General features: G+C 62.1%; 1 protein-coding gene across 2 annotated transcripts; it reads left to right on the forward strand.

The window, feature by feature from the left end:
• Window positions 1-3,638: 3,638 nt before the first annotated feature.
• On the forward strand, window positions 3,639-22,374 carry ADGRA1 (adhesion G protein-coupled receptor A1). 2 transcript variants are annotated; one of them, XM_090278815.1, is made up of 7 exons: window positions 3,639-3,954; window positions 4,552-4,756; window positions 10,273-10,400; window positions 11,391-11,514; window positions 14,985-15,130; window positions 20,020-20,160; window positions 20,683-22,374. In XM_090278815.1, the coding sequence occupies exons 2-7, from the start codon at window positions 4,754-4,756 to the stop codon at window positions 21,878-21,880; spliced, it is 1,740 nt and encodes a 579-aa protein (XP_090134941.1). In that variant the 5' UTR covers window positions 3,639-3,954; window positions 4,552-4,753; the 3' UTR covers window positions 21,881-22,374. The 2 variants fall into 2 exon arrangements, with proteins under 2 accessions (XP_090134941.1, XP_090134942.1); XM_090278816.1 differs by having other exon boundaries at window positions 20,062-20,160.
• The last annotated feature ends 4,161 nt before the right edge of the window (window positions 22,375-26,535 follow it).

Here is a 26,535-nt window from a genome sequence, read left to right on the forward strand (position 1 = left end):
GCAAAGCCTTTCCGGGGAGACCCGCCTAAGACCCTCATTCTGTGAGGACTCAAAAGCACCCAAACTTATTACTTATTGCTAATGGTCAGAGAGAAGCTGCCCAAAACACCTGCATGACCTGCCCGTGACCTTGGACAGCAGCCTAGCTTCTCCTGGGCCCAACAAGCACTTGACAAATGGAAGGGCCTCTTCAGAACATTCGAAATTTGTTAATTTTATTATCTGGTTCCAAACTAGGCTTCACCTCAGGGCTGAATGAATTTGTTGGCATAAATCTTTGTTAGAAATGGTCTGCGCAAATTCAAACTGATGCCGTGGGGGGTGGGAGGGGAAGAGAGAGAGAGAGAGAGAGAGAGAGAGAGAGAGAGAGAGACACACACACACACACACACACACACACACACACACACACACACAAAAGCCAGGCTGGTTGCCATGGCAACCAGAGACCCAGAGCTGGGCACATGCGGTGGCTGGCGTCCTGTCCCGTGCCCTCCAGGCCAGGCTGCCCGCACACGGGAAGATCACCTCCAGCATCATGGGGTGTCTCCTGATTTCAGGTCCTCAGAACTCCACACAGTGGCTGGAAACGAGGCAGCTCCCAGGCTCTCTAAAACGTTCAGAAAAGAGGCAGTCCAGCCTGAGATGTCTGCAGCCGCACAGAGTCTGTTCTTGTTGTGGAGACACTGCGTTTCCAGAAAACTCCCTGCATGCCCGCGATGGGGGCCACATGCTCCCCAAGAGACAAGAGAGAGGGCATCCCAGCTTCCCTGAGCCATGCCGTGACAGCTGACAGCTCTGAGCACCCCCAGGCCCTTGGTCTGACCTTTGGCTCCATCCACCCGCAGGCTGGCCCCCGACCTCGGGCATCTCCTGTTCTCCCACAGACGACACGTAGGTTCCAGAGGCCAGACGGTGCCAAGGGAAGCCAGGCTCCAGGGCCAGTGTCCTGGACGTAGGAACCAGGGCTCTGGCTCTCCAGCTGTGCAGAGCAGCCATCCAACTCTGTCCTCTGAGGAGGTGGGGCCGCAGCTCCCCCCGCCCCCCCCCAACCACTGTGCCTCTGAGTGGCCCAGCCACACTGTGGCAGAGTGACCTCCTTCAGAGACGGAGGACATCGGCCGTAGGAAAGACTGGTGGCCACTGAGCGGAGTTCTGGGCCCCGGTGTCCGGACCAAGAGGCTGCAGGCAGCGGCAGGCGCTGTTTGCCTGGGGTGAAGCGAGTCTTTTCTTCGGGCCACACGCCAGCCGTCAGAGGCCGGTGCCCAGCGCACCTTCTTCCCCACATCAGAAGGGAAAGCGTCCTCCTGCGAATCCAAGCTCCAGAGAGCAGAGGCGTCCCTGGTGAACTAGAGGGTGTGGCGCACGGGCTCAGGGGCCCTGCACCCCGAGATCTCCACAGCAGCACCGGGAGGAGGCGCCTGGCCGAAGGCACATTTCTGTCACAGAGCACGGCGCCCGTGACTTCCCAGACTTGTCACACCAGATAGGTCCCCTCTGAGTCCTCTGAGCTGCGGCCGTGGTCTCGTCAGGACAAAGATCTGTGGCTCACTCTCATGGTGCCCATCTGCCCTGGACGGCTGTCCCCAGACAGGACCCACTGGGCAGGCCCAGGCGGGGATCACAGAGCAGCAGCCAGGACAGGATGGGCCCCGCCCGACTGTGGTACTAACCAGGGGCCAGCAAGACGTCTGGCCACCCCGAGGCTCGGTTTCCCCACATCACAGGTGCGCAGCTCTCCGTTGAGTGCAGAGCACCATCTGCTCCTTGAAGTCGTGCAAGATTAAACACCATGGTCCCCCTCCACACCCCAGCCACCAGCCCCAGAGGAGGGGTTGGAGCAGATGGCCCTCTGTGGCAGCTGCAAGGCCTGGGGACCCAGGAGCTGAGACCTGCAGGGGCTGGTGGGACAGCCGTGAGTGGGCACCCCAACCCCTCACAGCACCAGAGGTCACAGGTATGGCTCCTGGGACAGCCCTCAATGGGTCGCCACACCGCCGGCTCCTCCTGAGGGATGCCCCACTTTTACCCAAGTCACCACTGGAATTCAGGGTGCCTGCAGGGTCAGAATGTAAGCTGTCAGCCAGGCCCGTCTGCCTGTGGGAACCCCCAGAGCATCCCGCAAGGACCTAGGGACCTCTTTGTGTCCCATTAGATCCCAGGAAGCTCCCCAAAGCACCCAGGACCCTCCGTGCACCCCACCAGAGCCAGAGTGAGTCTGGAGCTTAGCTTTTAGCTTAGCTTGGGTGCACTGGGTGGGAGGGGCTTTCCCAGGGCCACCAGACCAGGCTGCCCCCCACCCTGTCCCAGCAGCATCTTCCTCACGTTCGCCCAGAGCCACCTCTGTGGGATTTGGGGAGCCCCGGATTGGTTCCGGCCCCCTGCTCCGAGGCCAGCATGGATCACTGACTACTGGGAGAGCACAGGGACACCACCCGAGGCTGCTCCCTGAGCAAAGGGGCCGCTGGTGACTGCAGAGGCTCTGCACACCTCCCCTCCCCAAGCCTGTCCTGGGGAACCTGGGCTCCTGGAGGGGCTCTTCACTCCATCTTCCTGCCCTCTCTGGGCTGGAAGACCTGGGGGCATTGAGGGGTTGACCCAAGCTCACCCTGACCCCGTACCAGTCAGTCTTGATGGAGGGGCTGCAGGGAAGGGGGGACACTGGGGCACACATGCTGTGGGGGTCGTCCAGCCTGGGGGAGTCTGCGCAGAAACCCCCGGTTCAGGATGGGTCTCCTGCCTCCTTCCCTGCCCCGTGTGTCTGCTGGCCCGGGCCCCCAGGGAGCCCACGGCTGCCCACAAGCCTGGCATGCAAGCCTGGGGGGCAGGGGGTCTCAGACCCCGGCTCTGACACCTACTGCCTGATGCCTGGGAGTCGCTTCACCCCTGGGGGTCACGCCTGTCACAGAGGCTCAGGACTCATCGCAGAGCCCACCAGGGACCCTGGGAGGCGGGGCACCCTGAGGCCGAGGGCCAGAAGCACAGAGCCCCTCTCATTCCTTCATCCTAAGTGACCCCCTTAAAATCAGGCCTCTCGCAATCTGGGGACAGCAGGGACCTGAGGAGCAGAGCCACAGCCTCTGAGACCGAAGGGAAGAGGGGTGGGCTCCCCCCACCAAGTTCCCACAAGCTGAGCCCAAACCCCCGGAAGCACAGGCAGGACCCACCCTCTCCCGGCAGCTCCCTGTTCCCTGCTCCAGCCGGGCGGGCCTAGGGCCTGGATGGTGTGGGGGCTGCAAGGCCCTTCCTGTCTGCCCCCCACCCCCGACCCTGACCCCAGCAGCATCGCCTGCTGACTCACGCTGGATGGACTCCTTCTGGGTTCACCTCTGTCTGCACGTGTTTGGATTCGCGATGTCTTAACGCAAGGACTATGAGAATTCCTCTCAAAGCGATGTTCTGTTCTCATTTCTGTTTCGCGAGCCCTCCACGAACAGAGCTCTCCTTTAAGAAAATTGCTGGTCCTCCTGCCTCCTTTCAGGGAGACATTTTCACGTGAGTTGTCCGGCTCTGCTGGGAGGGGAAGCAAAGCCTGGCCGGTTGTCTCTTTAAATCGGCTCTGCAGTGTGTGATGGGCGCGGGAAGAACCATTCCCAGCCTGCGGCAGGGAGCCGGCCACAGCGCCGCCATCCCCCTCCCCCATCCCCATGGTTACGGCTCCCGCTTCCCGCCGGTCCTCGTCCCCGGCTGTCGCCCGCGGAAGCAGGCACAGCAGGGCTGGCATTCCTCACCCGGGTTCTGGAAGCTGCGTGCTGAGAGCCTCGCTGCCTGTCTGCCCGTCCTGGCTCTGACTCACGTCTCCCGGCTGCGGTCCTGCAATCTGTTGATTACCCCGTTGGCGAGCCGGCGTGGGCCCTGGGAATGGAGACCTGCTCCCCGGCGGGCAGAGCTCGCCGCGGCTCCCGGGCAACAGGCACAACACTGTTGCCACTCCAGCTGTTTTTGCCAAAATAGGTAAGAAGTTGGGCTTCCTGTCTCAGGTCTGAGTGGCCGGTGGGCCCGGGGCCGGGAAGCGCGGGAGGTGGGGGAGGCGAGGTCCTTTCTCGGGCATCAGCCCTGAGCCGGTGCGGTGGCTCCTGCTCCTGGAAATGCAGATTCCGAGTGACTTCGGGCGAAATGCAGGGCGCAGGGCCACAGCTGGCAGTGGGTCTGTCGGGGGGACGCCAGACCCTGAGCCCGGCCACGTCCACCCGCCCAGGGCTGGCTGTTCTTGGGGAGATTGATTCAAGGTTTGTGGAGTCTCTTGACTCGAGCTGACAGGCAGGTGCCCACCTCTGTGAGTTTAGTTTCCTTGGCAGGGTGTGAGGACGTGCTCCTCGGGGGGCAGTCTGGCTGCCAGTGCGTCTGGCTGAGGCCCCTGGGCTCCCGTGCCCAGCTCATCCCCGGAACCTCAGTCTGCCCCTCGCAGGTGGAGCCCTGAGTCAGAGTCCACGGGCTGGCCGGGCTGAGGGCAGCCGAGAGGGGGGCCCCTGGGTGGTGTGGGGACCTGCCGGCGGTGGGGGCAGGGAGCAGGAAGACGCCCCCTGCCCTGACCAGGCCCTGTCTCTGCAGGTGGGTGCCACCTCTCCACCCTCACTGCCCACCAGCGTCGCCCTGAGGCCCAGGAACCGGGCTCACGCCCTGTGGCCACTGCCAGGGACCTTGACCTTCCGGACGGCCATGGAGGCTGGCGGGGAGGAAGGTGCCACATAGTTGGCCGGCGGCGACGCCGTCTGCACCCCCAGCACCCGCCCTCCAGCAGCTGCACGTGCCCATGGTGAGTCCACACGCCCAGGGACAGCCGCCCTGCGAACAGACGCCCGGCAGGAAAAGCGAGCTGTCCGTGGTCAGCCAGCAGGCAGCCAGGCACAGGCTGGTCCTGTCCCCGGGGGTCCTGGGGGCGGGGCGGCCGCTTGTCTCCTGCCTGACGGCTCGGCGAGGATCATACTAATTAGCTGATGGCGTGCCGCACCGCTGAATCACCTCGCCCACGGAGGAGACGTCCGCCCTGCGCCCCCGTCCCCTTCAGATCCAGGGCCTGTGAGTGCCTTCCTGGCCCCAGGCCTGGGTCCCTCCCACGGCAGCCCTGCCCCTCTTCCCTACAGAGAGTTGACAGGACCCCAGGGGGACATGAGTGGGCTTCAGCAGCACGTACGGCTGACACAGGGGTGTTTCTCTCACCAGCAAAGGGGGCTGGTTGCCGGGAGCGGCCAGGCCTGTGAGGGGCTCGCTGTGGCGGCTGCCGGTTTGGACTCCGGAAGGTTGAGGGCCGAGTGAATAATGCATTGTGTGTGCGTGTGTGAGCGCGCGTGTGCGTAGCCGGCGGAGCGCGTGCGGAGAATGCTGATGGCCGGAGGACAGTGTGCCCAGCAGCGGCCGTGGCCCCGACAATGAGTCCCAGCCTGGCCCGGTTTTCTGCTCTGTAAGGAGCGGTCGGTCTGAGTCACTTGTCCATTTTCTCTTGATTAGAAATGTCCAAACAAGAGAAATGCTTCCTGCCAGAATCCAGCGTCACCCGCAGGCCGCCCCGCACCTCAGGGCCTGGAAGGAGGCCAGGCCCTCGCCTTTCAGACGGCTGAGAGGCTGTGTGCTCTGGGCACAGGCCGCGCCACGGAGAGGCCGGCAGCCTGCCCGGCCCCAGCTCCCAACGCGCGCTTGCTGCCCGCAGGTGCCACGCCCAGCGCGGCCGTGGCCTCCTGGGTGGCACAATTCCCAGCTCTCCCTCCGCAAATGTAGGTCCCGCGTGCACAGCAGAGCCTCTTGCCGGTGGAGGACCGGCGACCGGACAGGGGCTGCAGGGGCCCAGGCCTGGCACCCCCTCAGGGCCACCGTGGGGACCGCTGGCTGCCTTGGCCTTGTCTCCCACCTGCCAGCCCCTAACACTCAGTCTCCGTGTCAGGGACAGGTCTGCACGTGGTGCCCTGGCCACAGCCAACCCTGAATGGAGTGGAGAGCGGCTACCCTCCCGTGGGGGTCACGTGCAGGTGCGAGCACTTTCCGTGTGTCTGAGTCAGTGGTGCAGACACCTGAGCAGGTCACCCAAGGCTCAGGGGCGTCGGAGGGAAGCCCGAGGGCCCAGCCAGCAGGGGGTCTGCCCCTGCCTGCCCCAGGCGGCCACCGTCCTGACCCCTGTGGTCAGCAAGCTGCCTCCTGGCTCCCACGTCTGCAGGGCCACAGCCGCACGCTGGAGCCCTGGGGCGCTGACTTCCAAGCGTCCCTGGCAGGCTCACAGGGCCCGCGCCTCCTTTCCGAACGTCCCACTGTCTGCCGAGCACTCGGACGGGGTCCGGACACCCAGGCGCTGCCCCAAGGAGGCCCGTGTCTGGCCGTGAAGCCCAGGCCCCCACTGCCCCGCCTTCCTCCCAGCAGCCAGGAAACGCAGCCGTGTGGGCTGGCCTGTCCCTGGCGCTCGTCCCTTCGTGGCCTCGGGGACCACCTCTCCTCTGGGCAGCAGGGCCACGGGCCTGGAGGTGGCCCCACGAGCATCCAGACCCTTGCACTTGCTCGGCCACTTTTGGAGCAGCATCGGTAGCCGGAAGGCTGTGCTGGACCAGCCCCAGGGCTTGGGAGGCGGCTGCAGGGAGGGGCCTGGGGGGTGGGGTGGGAGGTGCAGTGCCTGCTCTCACCTCTGGTCACAGCAGCGTCCGGTCACGCTGAGTGGGAGCGCCCGTCCCTGACGTGGCACAAAGGCTACTTGATCCATTCAGAGTGGTTCTGGCTCCGGAGGCACCCCAGCAGCAGGGCTGGGATCAGTGTCATCGGAGCAACCTCGGGCATGTCCGCCGACACCAGGACAGCGCAGGAGGCCAGTCCTGCCCAGCCAGGCTGGGATGGAGACAGGGGGCAGACTCCCGATGCCCCTTTCCCCACGGAAGTATCCCACATTCAAGAGGGAGTGAAAAACCCCAGAGACCGGGGTATGTGCCAGGCAGGGTGTCTGTGAAGCCAACGGAGGGCAGCGCTGGTTGTCGGAGCTGGTCAGGCCCTGGCCGAGCACCGCACGGACACGCCAGCTCTCAGGCACCCCAAGTAGGGCCGCGTGGGCAGTGCAGGGCTCCCACCCAGACCCTGCCGCCCGCGGGACGGCCTCTCCCACCTCTCCCGAGAGGCCGCCCCGGGTGCTGCGGGCATTGGAGGGTCTCAGTGAAGGGCTTCCGCCGGCTGCTGCTAATTCTGTCCGGAGCTCACACTTCCAAAGGCTCGTGGAACCATCCTCACCCCCGCAGCTGGGGAGTGTCACCCACAATGTGTCCGCTTACTGTGACCAACGTGAAGCAAGTGACGCCCAGCCCAGCAGGAACATCCCAGCGATGCTGCTCAGGGCTCTGTCCCCGCCCTCAGTGTCCCCCAGCCCACGGCCCCCAAAGGGAAACCAAAGCAAACGTGGAAACGCAATGTCCACTCAGAGGAAGCTGTGCTCCGAATGAATCAGTTGCTGACTTTTTCCTCCGCGTTTCCCCCGGGAACACACTGATGGAAGGTTGACAGATCAATGAGATGCAATCATCATTAAAAAGGCGACCAGGGACACCAGGCTCTAATGAAATCAAACTCAGTTGGTACAGACCACGAGGAAGGACGTTCCGCGTGCCCCCCGCCCCCCGCAGGACCGGCCCGTGAACGCCTCTCTATGACGACGGCTGCCCTGGGCCCCTTCGCCCTGTGTCCCTCTCAGCTAAAGGTGATGTTTTGCTCAGACAAGTAACACGCAGCCAGACTGACCCCTCTTCCTCTTGTTCTTAATGCCTTGACTTATTTGATTTGCAGGATATACCAAAAAGATACGTGCAAGTAAAATAATTATATAACATAAAAGATGTTACAACTCAAGACACAGGAAATGCAAGCAAATCCACTGCCAGGCCTGTGACAGAGGCCACCTGTGGGCAGAGGCCAGTGTTCCCCAAGAAGAGGACACAGCCATGTGTCCTGCGGGCACCCCAGCCTCTGTCGGGCGAGCGGGTGAGGCCCCTCCTCCCCCCCTCAGGGCTCCCCGGCCCTTCTGCTGTGAAGTCCGGGCTGCACCCAGGCTTGCTGGTTCAAAGGGCCCTGCTGGGACCACAGGCCCTGGGGACGCGCCCGCAACGTCCGCCCAGCCCCACCAATCGCAGACCAGCCCTCATGAGGATTTGCTGGCCAGATGCTGGCCCAGTGGATTCTTCCAAGAGCAATTTGTACATATGTGAACTTAGAAATATAAAATATGCCTCTGTTTTGCATTACCTACTTTGAATTTTAAATGTCACCTCTAAAAATGTAGACCGGCATTGCTGATGACTCTGATTTGGAGAAAGAAGAAAATCGGAGGCCAAAGGAAATTCAATGTTTCTAATTAAACGTCCCCTGTGGATGCAGCTGCTCCGGGGTCGGGGGCCTCTTGCTGCCTCGGCGCCACCGGGAGGGCCTCAGCCCTGGGCGCTTGGAGGAGAGGAAGCGCCCGCAGGAAGCACCCAGCCTGCGAGACCGGCCAGGGCGCATCCCCACAGAACGCCTCTGCGTCCTGAACCAACGCTGAGACGTTTGTGCATCACAGAAAGCCCCCTGATTTCTTCCTTGGCTGAGTGGGGTGGGGCGGGGTGGGGTGGGCGTGTGTCTGTGACTAAAACCGACAGACAGGGTGCGCTTGGACAGATGCTCTGACCCTCCTGGGCGCAGACATACTGTGACCTGGACTTGGACGTGGTTTCAGGGCATCGCTGTGCATGGCGCTGCCTCCCCATGAGCGTGTCTGCTCTGCTGGCTGTCCTCCCAGCCGCCGCCTTGCACCCTGTCCCCAGGTCTGACGTCAGCACGAGCCACGGGACTTTAGGGGAGCAGTGTGGGTCCCCAGGCTTTCCAGGCACAGTGACAGGGCCCCTGAGAAAGGCCGCAAGGGGGGTGTAAGTCCCCAGAGAGGCGAGGCAGGCATTTAGCTCGAGGATGCAGACACGGGTGCTCTGAGCGGGGAGGGCCAATGGCTGCGGGGGCTATCACGGGCGCGCACATACGGCCTGCTGTAGTGGCCAGCTGGGTGGCTGTCATGGGAAGGGAGGACCCCTGGACTCCCCAAGGAAGGATGACAGGGCAGGAGTTGGCTGGAGACATCGCCGGCACCAAGTCAAGCCTGATTCCTGGGCCCACTGGGTCCCCACCTGCCGGCAACAGACAAGGCCAGGGAGTGGAAGCCCCTGTAGCTCGAAACCAGGACTGACCCGGAGGCGGGCTCCTCCCTGGCTGCTGCAGTGACATGCCTTCTGCAGGCAGCTGGCCCGTGCTGGGCCGGGACAAACGCAGGTGACCTTGAAGCTCCTGGGCCACCAGGGTCCCTCCCACCCTCGCGTGATGGCAGATGCCTGGCAGTCCAGGTGCTGAGCAGCGGTGTGAGTCCAGCATGTGCCTGGGCGCTGCTGCCCAGAACTGCCCCTCTTGGCTCCCTCAGGCCTGTGAGGCTCCTCTTCTTCACCAATAGGCAACTGTCCCCGTCACAGAGGCCATCCTCCCCCAGGCTAAGGGGCCAGTGGGCATGGGACTGGGGTGGCCGTGCCAGGCCTGCAGGGATGTGACCGCAGACCCTCCTCGGGGCCCAGGGGACGGCCTTCCCCATCAGCTGATGCCGCAGCACACGGCATCCATCCCCTTGAGGCTACATCCCTCCGTGTCTCTCCCCTGGGCTCCAGCGTCTGCGGAATCTGGGCTGGTGCACCACGCGCATCCGCGGAAACCCTGTGTCGTCCTGACAGGGATCAATGCTGTTCTGGGCATGTGGACACTGGCCCTTCCAACATCCTCGCCCGTGGACAGTGCAGACTGAGCATGGTGCCACCGTGGTGTCCGGCCTGCAGTCTGTGGGTGTCCCAGCACCGTCCCCCAGTCCCATCCGGTCATCTTCTGGGCCAGGGCACTACCTCTGACCTCAGTTGTGGACCAGGGCCCTCAGCTGTCAGACCATGCAGAAGCCCCTTGGCATCCAGGGTCTCTCTGTTGTCATGGTGGCAGCTGAAGGGACACCCCACCAGGGAAATCCGCCAAGGGCCGCCAGAACCCCGTGAAGACGGGTGGTTGAGCCAGCCCTGGAGGGTGACACCCCACATGGGCCCACAAGGCCAGGGTCCCCCTGCGTGTGCACCCTCAGCTGAGCAGGTTCTTCCCCGGTCCGGCAGGGCGGCTGCCTCTGCTGAGACCCAGCCAAGTCCCCTGACTCAGAAAATGCCTCCAGCGCCTTTCGGTGGGCGGGGCCTCGGGGAGAACAGAGGCTCCACCTCACACGCAGTTTCTCTGAGGTCGCTTCAGGGGGGCTGCTCTGTGTCCTTCCAGGATCTGAAGGCGGCGCTCTCCCTGCCCCCGCACCCCGGGGAGGTCCTGCACCCCGTGGTCTACGCCTGCACGGCCGTGATGCTGCTCTGCCTGCTTGCCTCCGCCATCACCTACCTCGTGCACCAGAGGTGAGGCCCACTGTGCCCTGCCAGCGCAGCCCCCAAAGTGAGACCGCCTCCCCGCATGCAGCACGCTGTCTCTGGAAGGCACGTCTCAGGTCGTCGGCCAGCTTGAACCTGCCCGGCCCCCGGGGACCCTGGAGGCGGCGAGGGTGGCTGAGCATCAGGGACAGCCACACCTGTCCATTTCAGGGGCCCTCCCTCCTGTCCAAGCAGCTGAACTGAGTTCTTCCTCCAATGGCCCAGCCTCCCCTCACACACCTGAGCGTCCACATCCTTGGGAAGGCGGAGCAGCCGGCAGACCGAAGGCACGGCGGCCTTGTGCCTCTTCTTCTAGAAAGGGGAGTTCAGTCAGTTCTCTGCTGGGCTGGCCTCCTGGCCCCTCTGCCTTGGAGCAGGGAGCCGACCCGACCATGTGCCCATCACCTCACGATGCCCTAGGGAATGTGAGCAGGGGCCCCGGCCATGTCAAGGTCTAGGCCACAGCATGAGTCACGGGCAAAGCCGGGGCCGTGCACAGCCACATGGCCACAGGCCAGGCGACCTCCAGTGAGGCCAGAGCCAGGGGAGGCGCGGTCACAGCCAGGGGCGGCGTGGGAGTCCAGAGGCAGGCATGCAGTAGGGGGTACATGTAGCCAGTCACTGTCATGACCTCCTCTCGAGGGACCAGACATCTGCTCAGAGAGGGCACAGGAGACCAGGATGTCTACCCCCCACCGCCATCTTTGTGACTGGACAGGTATCCTCACCTGTCAACAGCCAGATTGGGTGAGATATCTCAAAAACCTCTCCAGTCCTCGTGTTCCGGGGGGATTTAACACCAGACCCCAGCCGCCACACGGGAAGGGGAGATTCCGCAGTCTTTCCATCTTGATCTGTGGGGTGCGTCTCTCTGCCCCGAGGTCTTCAGCCTGGTTCCCATGGGCACAGAGGGGCGTGAAGGGCTGGAGCCCATTCTGCCAAGGGGCAGGGTCTGACAGGGTGCCTGCCCTCCCACAGTGCCATCCGGATCAGCCGCAAGGGCCGGCACACGCTCCTGAACTTCTGCCTGCACGCGGCCCTGACCTTCACGGTGTTTGCTGGCGGCATCAACCGCACCAAGTACCCCACCCTGTGCCAGGCGGTGAGTGCTGCCCACGCCTTTGCTCTGCGGCAGGTGTTAAAGGACATCAGCCCTCCTGCCAACGGGGAGATTGGGGATCATTGTCTTGTGTGTGAAACCGTGTTGGCTGTCTGTCCACGTTTTCCTTGGGAGGGGACGGCCAGGCGTCCGGTGTGGCTGTTACAGACCCAGGTAAGTCTGGGACTTTGCTCAGCGTTCAGTCATGTAAACAGTTTATTTTCCACTGGGACCAACTGGCTCCAAGCCGAGGGCGACGTGCTGACTGAAGCTCACGGTCCCACAAGTGGTGTCTGTCCGGGGTCAGGACGCACTCTGCAGGGACTGGGGCAGAAGCAGGGGACGGGCCGCCTGCTCCCTGTGCAGGTGAGATTCCAGGAGGCTGGTGCTGAGACTCGTCATCAGGCAGCAGAAACGGTCTCCGGCGGGCGGCCATGGACTCCCGGCCACCGCGACAGGTGTGCAGGCCCCAGGGGAGTCTGTTCTGCTCCCTCTCGGGTGAAAAGGGAGAACCTTAAACTGCCCTTCAGCCCCTGACCGGGCTCAGAAGAGGCCCTTCCAGCTTCTAGAAGCCAAGGGAGGCGGCTGGGCCTCTACAGCTGCTCCGAGCGCCCCTGCTCCCCCAGCCCCTTGCCCAGCCACCTGCTCGGGGTCCCCTCACCTCCAGGGGGACAGTCGCTCCAGCGCCCAGGCAGGGCCAGGCGAGGGCTGCCCCACAGACCACAGGGCATCTCCCCAAAGGCTCACCCCCGAGGTTCGGTCACACGTGGGTGCATCCGCCTGGACCCCGTGGAGGGAGCTCTCGCGCCCACGAGGGAGTCACGCTCTGTCCTTACTGCCTTGGCTGCTGTGGAGTCATCCAGTGCTGCTCTGGGGGCTGCCGCAGCCTTGTCACCTGGGCCTGTGTGTGTTGGCGCTGAGCTGGGCAGCCGTCTGTCCACACGAGACCCCTGTCCACCTGCACAGACTGGTGGGTGAGATGCTGCTCCCGCAGGGGAGCCTTGAGGAAGAATCAGGCTGTGAGCTCCTGCTCCCCACGCCCACCTGCCCACAAGCGAGGGCCCAGGCCCGGGAGAGGGTGCCCGGCCAGATCCTGGGGCCCTGGGGCCCGATGGAGGAGATGTCACTTCTCTGCAAAGCCACGTCAGGACCCGCCATCCAGCACCGACCTGAAGCCCAGGATGAGGGCAGCCGGCCTCCCCGCACCTTCCCGCAGGCATGGAAGCCACTGAGGCGGTACCTGGGCACCTGATTCACGCTCCACCTGTGACGCTGCTGAGGCGCAGAGCCGTCCAGATGCATGACAGGGCTACACCTTGCTGTCCGTACTTCTCCACCGGAGGGCCTGGGGGAGGGGCCCCCAGACTCACGGTGGTGCAGCCACCAACCCCACCCACTAGGCCCGCGAGCACCTGGAGCTGGTTGCGTCTGCCAGGGGTCCTCACTTCGCCCGGGGCCCGGCCGGCCGATCAGCAGTGGACAGCCAGCATGCACGGTCCGTGGGGGCGGCGCGGCCTGGAAGCGCCCGGAGAGGTGAGGTCTGCAGTGGTCACGTCAGCGTGGAAAATGCTCGATTCTCACGTCGTGACCCCCGCAGGCCCCTGGAGGAGGCAGCCAGCCCCGAGCTCCACAGTGGGTGCCAGCCTGACCTCCCCACGACCTTTCCAGGAGATCAAGGGCATCATTCACAAAAATGCACCAGGGGCCTTGTGGGCACAGCCAGGAACAAGCCTCCAGTCCCCGCACCATGGACCCCCCCTCCAGAGGGGAAACTCAGACACCAGGACCCACCAGCGCTTCGGCACATGGAGCAGCCAGCTTGGGCACCCCACCACTCGCTGCAGAGGTGGGGGGTGCCACAGGGCCAAGTGGCAGCTCCTTCATATGTCCTCCTGATGGGCACACATGGCACACGTGATTCGGGGGGTGTCTGTGACAGTGTTTGGGGCGAGCGAAACGGAGGCCCTCCCAGTGTGCTGTCTACTGGGGCCCGAACAGCATAAAAGTCTGAGAGAGAGAGAAGCCTGCTGGTCTCGGGCTGCGACATCCGTCTCCTGACTTTGGACGCGGACGCAGACGCAGACTGGAATCGCGTTGTCACTCTCCGGGGTCTCTCACCCACCGACGGCAGACCTGGGGCTCTGCAGGCTCCCCAGTTCCGTGAACCGACTCCCTCCAGGCAGCCAGGCTGACCCCCGACCCGTGACCCCACGTGCGGCCCCAGTGCCCAACACAGCACCCTCCGCCGCAGTCCCCGTGCCGGGTCACTCTGGCGACAGTGAGTGATGTTACAGAAGTGATCCAAGCTCCGGATGGCGGAGAGAACAGACAGTTGTTATGGCAACAAAAATGACCGTGCGCCTCGTTCAAGTACAAAGTGACATCATGAACACAGACGGGTGGCAGCTTTGTCCTCACAGAATACGTGTGCGGCAGCGCTGCCCGGGGCCGGGGGTGCGGACGGCACAGAGCGTGTCTGAAAGCCAGGGCAGCGTCCCTGTGGCCTCTCCATGGGTCCAGCCTGAGTCCATGTTTGGGAGACAGGGTTCTGCTGTTCACCAGCTCTCGAGACCCCCACCCGTGCGGTCGGGGCGCAGCGCAGCCCCCACCCCCATGCCCTCCACCCGGCTCCGGGTACTCTCTGCCCTCCTCACCTCGACCAGCGCACCGCTGACCATCTCCATTTGTACACGAGGACAACCACACTGCTGCTCCCTGAAAGGAGAGTCAGACCATCCCTCTGCTGAGCGCCAGGCGACGTGGTTCCCTCCCTGCTGCCTCCCCCAGTGGTGAGCTTGTTCCTGGATTCCCAGCACCTCCCCCGCCAGCCAGGTGGGGTGAGGCCGTGTGCGTGGGATGGAGCTCAAGGCCGAGGAAAAGGCTGGACCGGCCCACGTGTGGGAACCCGTCCAAAGCCCTGAGCACAGCTCTGGGAACCCCCCCAAGTTCTCATCAATTACTATGGAGTTTTCTCATCAGTGGAAGCGGAACTCTGCGTTTGATAAATCGTTACAACGGTGCAGTGCCAACTTCATTCAGAGTCTGTGTTCCTTAAACGTCTGTGTCCTTTCCAATCACAGCCATGTTTCCCTTGTCACCGTGAAATGTGAGGTTACCTCTTCAGAGTAACCTCGTTCTCCAGAGCCGCCCGCAGACGGAGCGTGCAGTGCCTGATTAGCTGATGCAGTCAGTGCTGGCGACGGGCCGCACCTGGCACTGTTTCCATAGTAACGAGCAACTCGGCAGGCAGGGAGCAGCTTGCCCATTGATCCAGAAGGTGCTGATCCCGCAGGCAGCGCCAAAAACCAGATGCCGGCACCAGAGATGCCACCGCACGCCACACCGCCTCCCCTTGGGGGGGCACCCGCTCCCTGGAGCTCGGGGGGCCATGCCCAGGCCACGCCCACCACAGGGATGTGTGCACACGGTCCCTGGGTGCAGGCAGCAGCTGACTTGTCTCTCCCCCTTGCCAGGTGGGCATCGTACTGCACTTCTGCACCCTCTGCACCATGCTGTGGATTGCTGTCACCGCCAGGAACATCTACAAGCAGGTGACCAAGAAGGCCCCGCCATGCCCGGGCACAGACCCGCCGCCGTACTCCCAGCAGCCCCTGCTCAGGTACCCGTGCACGTGCATGTCCCCCTTTGCACCCCTGGTGCTGGGAGCCCCAGCCCTGCACCTGCTGTGGGCATTGCGGCAAATTGGCTCGGAGGAAAACTCGGGGCCAGTGGATGAGGTAGCCAGGGGTTGGGGGGTCCTAGGGGGTGCTGGGGTGGTCAGTGAGCTGGGGAAGAGAGCCTGGCCAGCAGGTCTGGGGCAGTGTGTCTGTCCAGTGCTGCTGAGCTCCTCGCCGTGGGTGGGCCTGGTGCAGACGGCCCCAGGGGCGGGGTGAGCAGGTGGCCTCGGTTATTCCCGGGTCTGTGAGTTAAGACACCTGCTCATTAGCTGGGGAAGCGGAGGCAGCTCCGTTGCTGGAGTTGCTGTTTCAAGGAGACTTTCGTCTGGGGCGCACGGCGACTCTGGGAGGGGCCCCAAGTCCAGTCGGGCAACCTGTAATCTTCTCAAGCCAGGAGGCTCCTGGGTACCCAGGCGGTCGCATGAGGGGCCGCTGCTGCCACTGTGCGGGTGGGGTCGTGGACGCCCGGGACTGGGTTCTGTCTGGCTCAGAATTTGAAGGGCCCTGCAGCCACACCTCTGGCACCTGAAAGTCGTCTGAGCCTGTTTGGAGGCAGGTGAGGCAGTCATGTGTTGTTTGCGCCACCAAGGTGGCCTCTGCCAGGGGGTCCCGACGTGGTGTGGCTTTCGGACGCGTGGCCTTGTTCCGGGGGCCCGCAGTGCGTGTGCCGCCAACGCGGGCTTGGGAGGCGGGGTTTCATTATCTGTCTCTCCTCCTGGAGGCCTCGGGTCTCCGGGTTTAAAACCCACCTGCCCTGTGCCCCTGTGGCGGAGGGCTTCCTGCCGCCCCTGTGCCGAGGGGCTCCGCCCTGTGACCTGGTCGCCCCCCACAGACTCCACCTCCTCCCCTTCAGCTGAGCTCCCAGGTTCCACCGTGTGACCTTGGGGGACACGTTCAGCCCACAGCCGCTCGGCGGAGGGAGACGCTTCAGCAGCACGCAGGCCTCCTCGCTGTGGTTTGCAGGAGCCGGAAGGGGCCAGACGGAGGGGCCCCAGGCAGCAGGCTGCCCAGAGTCTGGCCCAGGGAGGCACTCGGAGGGTCTTGCTCATGGGCCACTGTGCTTGGCATTAGGTTCAGGTGTTTCCTGTCTCCCAAGAAGAGCCTGATCTCTCTGGCCAGGCGGGCAGCCCCTGCCCTGCCCCGGAGGAGAGGGCGCAGAGGGGGCAGTGCCCAGGCTGCCCTGGTTGCCGTGGCTTCGCGTCCATCTTGGTGCCAGGATACAGGAGTCCTCCCCCTCCTGGTCTTCTTCAAGATGACCTTAGGTCGTCTGGGTCCTTTGCAGTTCTGTCTAACTTTTAGAATAAATTTGCCAGCTTAAAAAAGCTCTGCTGGGATCCGGGTTTTACCTCACTGAACAGCTCTCTTCTGCTTCCTACAGATTTCCTGCTTGTTGACAAAGTAGCTCTGATTTCTGTGCGTTAACCTTGCAACCTCCATACCTTCGCTTCCTGGTCCTTGCTGTCTCAGGGACCCACTGCCACCCTCAGGCCATCTTGTCACCTACCTGTGAGCACAGAGATGCCAGCATCTCTTCCCTCACGGGCTCCCACTGTTATTGCTCGGCAGCCTCGTGACAGTGCTGGGCCTGGGACAGGGACATCCTCTCTGTTCCTGACCTCAGGGGAACGTTCCCCGTCCCCTTGTTGGGTAGGACTCTGGCCGCGGTGCTCATGGAGGCCACGGCGCTGAGCCCACCGTCCGCTCCTGGTTCGCTGAGGTCTGTTGGGATATGTGCGTCTTGTCAGATGCCAGCTCTGCACCGACGGGACCACTGTGCGCTTTCCCGTAACCACACATCTGTGGGGAGGTACTGACTGGTCATCACACACAACACACCGCACGCTCCTGCGGTTCGGTCCTTTCCGTAAAGTCCTAGACTTTGCTTGCTGACTCACTGTCAGAGATGGGGTGCCTGTGTTCACGGGGGACACTTACAGGAAGTCACACTTTTAACGTCCTCATCTGGTTTGGACACCAGCCTCCAACTGCACCCGAGGGTGCTGCCCCTTTTGTTCCTCGAGGACCCTGGCCACCCCGTCCTTAGCTGTGTGACCGGCTTCTCCTGTGACCTCAGGACACGGAGTCGCTGCCAGATGTCTGTGGATATTGAAGTCAAGTCTTTTTACTAGACACACAGTAATCGATTTTCTACTTCTTGTTTCAATTTTGGTGATTTGTTTGGTTCTTCTTCAAAAAATGTATCCATTGCATCTAAGTTGCTGAATGGCACACATGCACGTGTGTACACTATCCAGATGCTCCGTGATTCACAGCGGAGGTTCGTGCTGGTGAACGACTGAAAATTGTTGAAAACATTGTTAAGTCAAAAGCACATTTAACACACCGACCCTACAGGCATCATAGCTTAGCTTAACCCCCCTGATACATGCTCAGGACCGCTGGCAGCACAGCCCACCGTCAGGGGCGGCTGCTACCCTCATGGTGGCATGGCTGATGGGGTCCCGAGCTCACCCCGCCCCCCAGCGTCATGAGGGCACATCGTACCACATACGCCCAGCCAGGGAAAGAGCAAAATTCAAAATCCAAAGCACAGTTCCTGCTGAATGCGTATCGTTTCGCTCCATCGTCATGTTGAACAACCCTAAGCAGCACCACCGGCAGTCAGCCCAGACCGCCTGGTCTCATTCCGTCGGAGCCCGTGGGGCGGGCGGTGGAGGCCACCTCTGCGATGCTGCGATTTGTTCTCTTTTCCTGGATCTGGCTCTGGGTACGTAGCTTTGTCTCTGTTTCCAGGACATCAGCTTCTGCCTTGGCATGTGTCACTCTCTCGTCTTCTTTGGAAAGGGAGGTTTATCTGACACGAGACTCTTAGTTTCGGGCGGAGGGCAAAGCGACTCCGTGTTTGTATATATTGCGAAGTGACCGCAGGAGGTCTGTTCTCATCCATCCCCCACGTAGTCGCGGTTCTTTTTCTCGTGGGGAGAACTTTTAAGATCTGCTCTTTCAGCAACTTTCAAAGACACAGCGTCATGTTGCTAACATAGTCACCACCATGCTGTGTGTTACACCCCGGACTTTTTTCTTTTTTATTTCTGCTCCTGTCTCTGGTATCTCCTTCTCCCGGGCTCCTTTCCCTTTACTTCGATCTTTTTATTTTCCTGCCTTGCTGCAGTGGAATCTGATGTCCCTGCCCTTTAGACCTTTCTTTTTCCCCTCACAGCAGCACTCACAGCTATGAATAGCCCTCTGGCTCCTGCTTTAGCTGCATCCCAGAAGCCTTATGTTGCATTTTCTTCCTCATTCAGCTTGAAATATTTTCTAAATTCCCTTGTGATTTCTCCTTTGATCCATGAATTATTTAGAAGTGTGTCATTTTATTTCCAGATACTTGGGGTTTTCCTAGTTGTTATTGTTACTAATTTTAATTTAATTTTATTATGGTCAGAGAAGATACTCTGTCTGATTTCTATCCTTTCACATGTATTGAGACGTGTTTCATGAAGCACCATGTCATCTGTCATGGTGGATGGACCATGTAAACTAAAAAAATTGAATGCTCTGTGTCTGTTGGCTGTGATGTTTTAAAAAGAGCAAGTCAGGCAAAGTGATTGATATTGTTCAAACCTTCTGTTTCTTTGCTGATTTTTTTTTACCACTTGTTCTACCAACTGCTAAGGAGGAGCAGTTAAAATCACCAGCTGTGATTTTGGAATTGCCTATTTCTCCTTTAGTCTTGTCCATTTTGCGTCCCACGTTTTGAATCTTTTCATACGCGCCCACACTCTTGTAGTTCTCACGACTTCCTGTAAACGAACACTGGCATCATGACAAATCGCCCTTCTTTACCTTTCTCTCTTAAGGTTCACTCCAGCTGCTATCAATGTCGCCCGCCGCTCCAGCCTCCTCAGGCTCCGTCCATCGACTTTCAACTGCTCTGTGTCTTTATAGTTTAAACGCTTCTGTTGTGGACGGCAAATGACTGCTTTTGTCGGTCGGGTCGGACAGGCTCTGCCTTCAGAATCTTAAGCAGCCACTGAAGTTCAGTGGGCTTTTCATCGGTAGGATCTAGGTCTGCACGTCACTATTTGTTTTCTGCTTTTACTTCTTTGTTTCTCTTCTTCCTTTCCTCTTTTACCTTTATTCTCTCAGATTATTTTAATATTTTTAAAATGTATCACATCTTTTTGCCTATAAACTTTTGTGGTTGCTTCAGAGATTGAAATCCACAGCCTCTTCACAGTCTAGTTAGTGTGAAAATCCTCCTGTTTCATGTAAACTGCATTAGAAACCTTTTGACTAACTGGGGACCATCCCCCGTCCCACTGTCCCCCTGCTGTGGATGGATGGATGTCACCCATGTGTGTCATCAACGCCACGGGCAGAGTTAACAGTTTTATTTAAATAGTCACACATATTTTAAGAAGAGGAAGCAAAGTCATTTGTATTTACATGAGTACTTAGCATTTTGATGGCTTTCCTCCAAGTGTCCATCGGGTACAAAACCCCTCCGGCCTGAAGGACTAGCGGCCACGTCTCCTCGTTTTATTTTTGTTGGAATATGTCTTCATTTCTATTTCATTCTGAAGGGTATGTTCTCGGGATATAGAATTCTGGGAGGCAGAGCCCCCAGGGGTCACCCTGCTCCCACTCGTGGCCCTGGGACCTGGGTCATGTTTCTGCAGGGGCCGTGGCACTGGGGCCAGACGAGGCCACCTCTGCAGGGCACAGCAGCCAGCGAGCCGAAGGGGGGAGGGATGGAGGAGCGGCCGGGCTGGGCCACGGCTCCCTGGCCAGTGGGACAGGCGCCACCCCCAACTGACCGCTGCTTGGCCAGGACCCCTGGGCCCTGCCTCCCACCTTTGCCCCAAAGGTGGTGCTGTCCTCGGGGGACCCAGCCTCCTGCTCTCCTCAGGCTCTACCTCATCAGTGGCGGGGTGCCTTTCGTCATCTGCGGAGTCACAGCTGCCACCAATATCAGGAATTATGGGACAGAAAATGAGGACTCGGCTTAGTGAGTATGAGTGCGGGGGGCAGGGCGCAGGCCACACAGGCAGCACTGGGCTGTCTCCCCACAGCCGCCCCCCGCCTCTCGCAAGGCCAGCCCGCCCCCAACGTTCCTGGTGGTGCCACACTGGGCTCTGACGCAGCACTGCCCTCCCCAGACCCTCGGGGCCCTGGAGCTGTGCCCCCAACCCCCACTTCGTCACCAGCTCCTTCTCCCTCAGTCGCCCCCGCAGGACACGCAGCCCTGTGCCCTCCACGCTCACCCATCCCAGCTCAGGTGGGGCACCTGCCTGTGCCCCCCTCACCCCTGTTCGCTGGCGGGTGACAGGACGCCTGCACCGCAGCCGCAGGGCCGGCCGGGCTCTGTCCTGCACCTTGTGGGGGCCGCGTCATCCGTGCCTTGCCACACACCTGCACTTGCTGAGACCCTAGAGAGCGCCCTCGTCCCCCCCCCGCTTGGGGGCAGTGACCCTCGCTCACCAGGCGCCCCGCGCAGTGGGACTTGTGCTGACTGGCTCTCCCCCTGCAGCTGCTGGATGGCCTGGGAGCCCAGCCTGGGTGCGTTCTACGGGCCGGCGGCCTTCATCACCCTGGTCACCTGCGTGTACTTCCTGGGCACCTACATCCAGCTGCGGCGTCACCCGGAGCGCAGGTATGAGCTCAGGGAGCGGACGGAGGAGCAGCATCGGCTGGCGGGACCCGAGGCCGGCTCCAGCCCCAGGGCCCCCCCGGGGGTGCCGCCCCCCTGCGTGGCCCCCGCCGCCTCGCTGCTGCGAAACGAGCACTCGTTGGAGGCCCAGCTGCGAGCCGCGGCCTTCACGCTGTTCCTGTTCACGGCCACGTGGGCCTTCGGGGCGCTGGCCGTGTCCCAGGGCCCCCTCCTGGACATGGTCTTCAGCTGCCTGTATGGCGCCTTCTGCGTGACGCTGGGGCTCTTCGTCCTCATCCACCACTGCGCCAAGCGGGATGATGTGTGGCGCTGCTGGTGGTCCTGCTGCCCGTCCCGCAGGGACTCCCGGGCCGCGGCGCTCGACGCCAACGGGGACGCCCTGGGGCACACCGCCTGCCTGCAAGACTCACCGCGCCCCGGCCAGCCGCGGGGCTTCGGGCACCCACCGGCCGGCCGCTGCAAGATGACCAACCTGCAGGCGGCCCAGAGCCACGTCGGCTGCCTGTCGCCGGCCACGCCCTGCTGTGCCAACATGCCCTGCGAGCAGCTGCTGGGGGACGTGGGCCCCGGGCACGAGGAGGACGCCTGCGGACATGAGCCCCACCTGCGCCGGTGCCTCCAAGGCAGAGCGAGGCCGCACTACTTCAGCCGGCACCGGGCAGCCGCGGCGGAGCAGGAGTACGCCTACCACATCCCGTCCAGCCTGGACGGCAGCCCCCGCAGCTCCCACACGGACAGCCCCCCCAGCTCACTTGAGGGCCCCGCGGAGCTGCACACACTGGCCTGCTGCGCCCAGGGCGACCCCTTCCCCCTGGTCAGCCAGCCTGAGGGCGGCCACGTCAGCCCCACACTCTACGGCTGCACCCCACGGCTCGGCAGGGAGGTAGCCCGCGGCACGGCCCACTTCGAGATGCTCCGGAGGACACAGTCCCTGCCTTTTGGTGGCCCTGGCCAGAACGGACTACTCAAGGGGGACGTGTGCGCAGCCATGCCTTACGGCACTGACAGCTCGGGCAACATCCGAACGGGGCCCTGGAAGAACGAGACGACCGTGTAGCCAGCAGGGTCGCCTCCCCGCCGGGTCTCAGAGCAGAGCAGAGCCGTCTGCCTCCTGAGGGTGGAGGAGGGTCACCAACGGACAGCCTCTCGGGGGCGGCTGGCACCCCTGGGACCCCGTGCTGTGAAGGACTCAAGTGGGAACATGCTTTGGGTCACTCTAAACCCGAGGTCAGACAAGCCATCCACCACCACAGCCCCCACCTCCCCACCCGCAGCCCCAGCCCCGGGCGGCCTCAGGGCGGGGAGCTGCCCGCTGGTGTTTGGCGCCCAGTGTGCGCACCACGTTCTGTTCCCAGGGGCAGGCAGCCTGCTGGTCAGTCCTGTGCACTCTGGATCTGGGACCCACGTCCGAGCCTGTGCCAGGCACCATCTCCACCTCAGCCCCCCATGCCGGGTGCAGCCCCAGCCAGGGAGCCTCAGAGACGCGGGGGTTGCCTTCAGAGGGGCCGGGGGCCCACGGCTCTGTAAACGCCCGCATGTCCTTCAACAACAATTCGACGTCGAAAGCCAGCTGCTGTCAGGATGGGACCCACCCCAATGTGGGCATTTGGGAAAAGGAAGTTCCCTGGCCCCAAAAGGGAAGGGGCTGGCATTCCTCTGAACAGCTGGGCACAGGCCTGACTCAGGTCAGAAGGGCCCCTCCCACATCGGCCCACGGGTGGTTGCCGAGACCGAGCCTGGCCGTCCAGAGGGATGTGAGTGCACGTGAGACCGTGCACGGCCGCCCCGCCCGCCCCCTCTCCCCACCTCCTCCTGGAACTGACACACACACACACACACACACACACACACGCCACATGTGAATCACATGTTCACCCCCACCCATGCTCACATCACCGCCACACATGCACACAGCACATCATGCACACACAGAGTAGCCGGGCACCCTGTGCCCACCACGGCCGCCATCGCTGTGAGGCCACTGTGCTGCCATCTGGGCGGGAGGACGTCCCTGGAGCAGTAACTCCCCTCACTCGCACCGGGAGGGCGCAGAGCGCCGGGCGCCCCGGGTCGCACACTCAGTATCTGAGCACAAGGAGCCTCCCTTCCTGAGACTCCTGCGAAGCTAACCGTGAAGTTGTAACTCACTGCAGTCTGTCCCTGCCGCACCGTGTCCTCCCGGGTCAGCCAGACGGGCAAGCAGGTGACCTCCCGCCTCCGGACGGTCCAGCCTGCTCACCTGCTCTGTAGCTGACATGGGTCGTGACCCGACACAGTGCCACACACACTGTACGTGCAGGACCGTCAGGCGAAATACAGCGTGTGTGTAGTTCACCCTCCTGCGGCTGGTTAATGGCATCCGTGTGCATCTCTGACCCGCGGGGGCGGCCACCCCAGGCGAGGCCCCCCAGCATCCCTCACACCTCAACGGTCCTAGCAGGACAGAGAGCCCACTCATTACTCCAACCAAAGCAGCTCAGCACTGAGTAAATCACCGCGGAAGCTGCAGTATTGGCTCCACCCCGGAGCCCAAGGGGGAGCTGCGCGTGACGTGTCCCACTGGCACGGGACGTTTCCTGAGCATGAAGACGCACCACACGACAGCAGGCGGGTGCTCCTTGTGCAAGGAGCTTCCGGAACGGTTGGGGTGGGACAGAGCCCAGGCTGCCTGCGGCCTGACACGCTGTGTCCCCGCCTTGCGCTGTGCATGTGTCCACATGTGTGCACAGCTGTGGGTGTGTGAGTGTGCAGTGAGAGGACGTGCACAGAGACATGTGTGCATGTGTGTGCTCACACATATGCTCGCAGGTTTGTACAGTGTATGGCTGTGCGCATGTGAGTCTGTGCACATGTGAGTGTGCATTAGAGTGTGAGTTTGTGCATGTGTGTGTGCATGATTTGTGTTTATGTGTGCGTTGGTGTGTACATGTGTGCACTGTGTGAGTGTGTGCGTGCACGTGTGCTCTTCAGAGGGCGGGCAGAGCAGGAAGGGGGGTGAGTGAGAGCCACGCCCCTCAAACACGACCCATGGCCACTGTGTGCATCTCACAGTGACAGGCTGCAGGGTGGGGGTCAGATCCCAAGTTCCGCTGTGCTGGCTCCTGCGGGCCAAGAGGGCAGGCGTGCTAGATGGAGCTGGGACAGGCAGACACACGTAACAGGGACACAAGACACATGTGACAGGGACATGCCACCCAAGGGACAGTCCTCCAAGGTGTCATGCAGCAACCCCCTCCAGGCCATGGATCCAAAGGCATTGGCCTGACGTCACAGAGGTAACCTCGTCCGTCTAAGAACCACAAACCCTGTGCCCGGGCAGGGGCATGGGGGCGGAGGGTGCAGCGAGGGGCCCTCCCCAGAGCCCCCCCGGGTAATGGCACCCCCGTCCTCCTCCTCCGTGCAGCCCCCACACCTGCCAGCTGGCAAGCGTCACCCCTGTGGTGTCCTCACCCAGGTGTCTCCAGGAACTGCCAGCCAATGCCGTGTCCCCCTCCCCGGAGGGGGACGCACCCAGTGACATCGTGAATTCACTTCTGTCCTACTGCTTGACGTCGCCTGCTCTTCTCAGGCAGCAGGTTCCCCTGCACCCGCAGCTCTGGCCACACCCACGCCTGCCTCTGACAGGCGGCCTGGCTCCCTGTGGCCTGGGTTCTGCCCTCAGAGTTGGGGATGCAGTGGCTGGAAACAGAGCGTCCCACTGCACCCCAGCTGGGCACAGTGTCTCCTCAGGTCAGGGCCGTGGGAGAGCAGCACCTCCCCGACTGCCCAGGTGCCCCCCCCCCCGCCAGTTTCTCATGGGGCAGGGAGCCCTGGTCTTTCTCAAGCTCCCCAAGAGTGGGAAGTCACATTTGAGGTCTTCGAGTGTTTCCAACTCGGGTGTGTATAGAGCGGGGCAGCTGCACGAGGACCCCTGTGTCCCCCAGCCCTGTAAAGAAGCCCCATGAGTCCCCAGAAGGGCAACGTGGGCTGGCACCAAGGTCAGGCCTCTGTGCGGGCAGCGTGGGCAGCGTGGGATGACACGCGAGCCCCTGGTCCCTGCGTGTCCCCTCCTGGGACCTGTCACTCCGCCGCACGTTCGTGTGATTGCAACAGCAAGGAGGTGGCAGACCTGCGTGGCACCCTGATGTGGAAGGAGCGGCTCGGTCTGCGCCAGCGGGAAAGCGGGGCCACACTGTGACTTCCACAGAGGGGACGGCCGTGCCGAGGAACTGGGTGCTCAGGTGCGAGGGCTCGCCCAAGGGTGAAGGCAACAGCATGAGGTCCCCTGGGGACCAAGGGAAAGGCTGGGCTGTTAGAACCTGGGGCCCAGCCCTCTGAGGGTGGGGGTGGGCGTCCCCACGGGTGCTGGGTCCCTGATGGGGGTGATGAGGCTGGCTCTGGTGGTGGTGGGGGGCTCCTCCTACTCTCCAGCACCCTCAGCACACGCCACAGAGATGGGGTCAGGACAGCGACAGCCAGCATGCAGAAACGGGGGGACAACCACGAGGAGGAGGCCGCGCCGGCTCCCCAGCAGCAGGTCGGGGCTCACTGTCCTGGACCCGTGCCCGTCCGTGAGAGAAGCACCAACGCTTACTTTACCCAAAGGGCAGGGAGACGGAAATGGAGTCTCACGGTTATTGGAAACCGGCGTTAATAATTTATCAAGTATTCCATTTATTAAAACTTACACGCCTATTTGTTGCCAAAAAGTGCAACAGGAGCTCTACAGAAACTTTCGAGCACAGAGATGTCAGCGTAGAATAAGGCTCTGGGCGCAGCTGGACGACCGCATGAATTTAACGAGAAACGTCCCGAGGCGGGTTCCTGACTGTTCACGGCAGACGGCGTTGTGGTTTCTGCGAACGATCGACGGTGGTCCCGACGCCACTCTGGTGCATTTACAAAGTGACTGACAGCTCTATTTCAAAGTGTCCATGTTTGCACCACACCAGATAGGGCAGGCATTGCAATTATTTATACTTTATGCTTTTTTTTTAACTTGGATGTCGACTTCAAAATGTGCAAAGGGTTTGACAGCCCTTCAAATTGTTTTAGGGAAAGTGAGAGGCGGGGCTTTGAAAACCCTGCTCCATTGACCTCAGAGCAGCCTGGCCATGCTGAGGGCCACTGCCCCCGAGACAGGACGGAGCCCCCATCTGCAGAGAGATGGAGCTCAGCAAACAAGACCAAGTCCTGATAGTGACCAAGTGTGACAAGGGCCAGTTACCCGCGTGATCCGACTTTACACGAGGCCCTGCCCGTGGGGGGCTCCTGTCCCGGGCACTGACCAGGATAGAGGTCAAAGGGCGGGTCAGGCCCAAATCGCAGCACCGAGGAGAAGGGGCTGTGCACAGGGAGAGCCTGTGGGAAGGGGCTGAAGCAGAATGGGAGTAGACCGGTCAGCCAGGCCCATGAGAACCCTGCAGGGTTCAGACAGCACCTGAGAGAGGCCCCAGGAAGGGGGACACTGCCAGGCCTGTCCTGGACACTCGGATAGGGTGGAGGCAGGTGCCAAGGCCGGGCCAGGGGGCCGTGCCAGTGGTCTGCTCGTGGGGATTTTCAGCGCTGTCTGAAACTGAGCTGGGAACTCACTGCCAGTGGACCCCCGGGCTGCGTGGCTGTCTGTGCACACGTCTTGCTGCCCCCTCAGCCCTGGTGTGGAGTCCCCGATCTAGATGGCTCCAATCTCGGGAACCAGGTCCTCATCCACCATTAATCCAGCACCTACCGTGT

This window comes from Furipterus horrens, unplaced genomic scaffold (assembly GCF_987537825.1).
Source record: "Furipterus horrens unplaced genomic scaffold, mFurHor1.1.pri manual_scaffold_5, whole genome shotgun sequence".
Classification (NCBI taxonomy): domain Eukaryota; kingdom Metazoa; phylum Chordata; class Mammalia; order Chiroptera; family Furipteridae; genus Furipterus; species Furipterus horrens.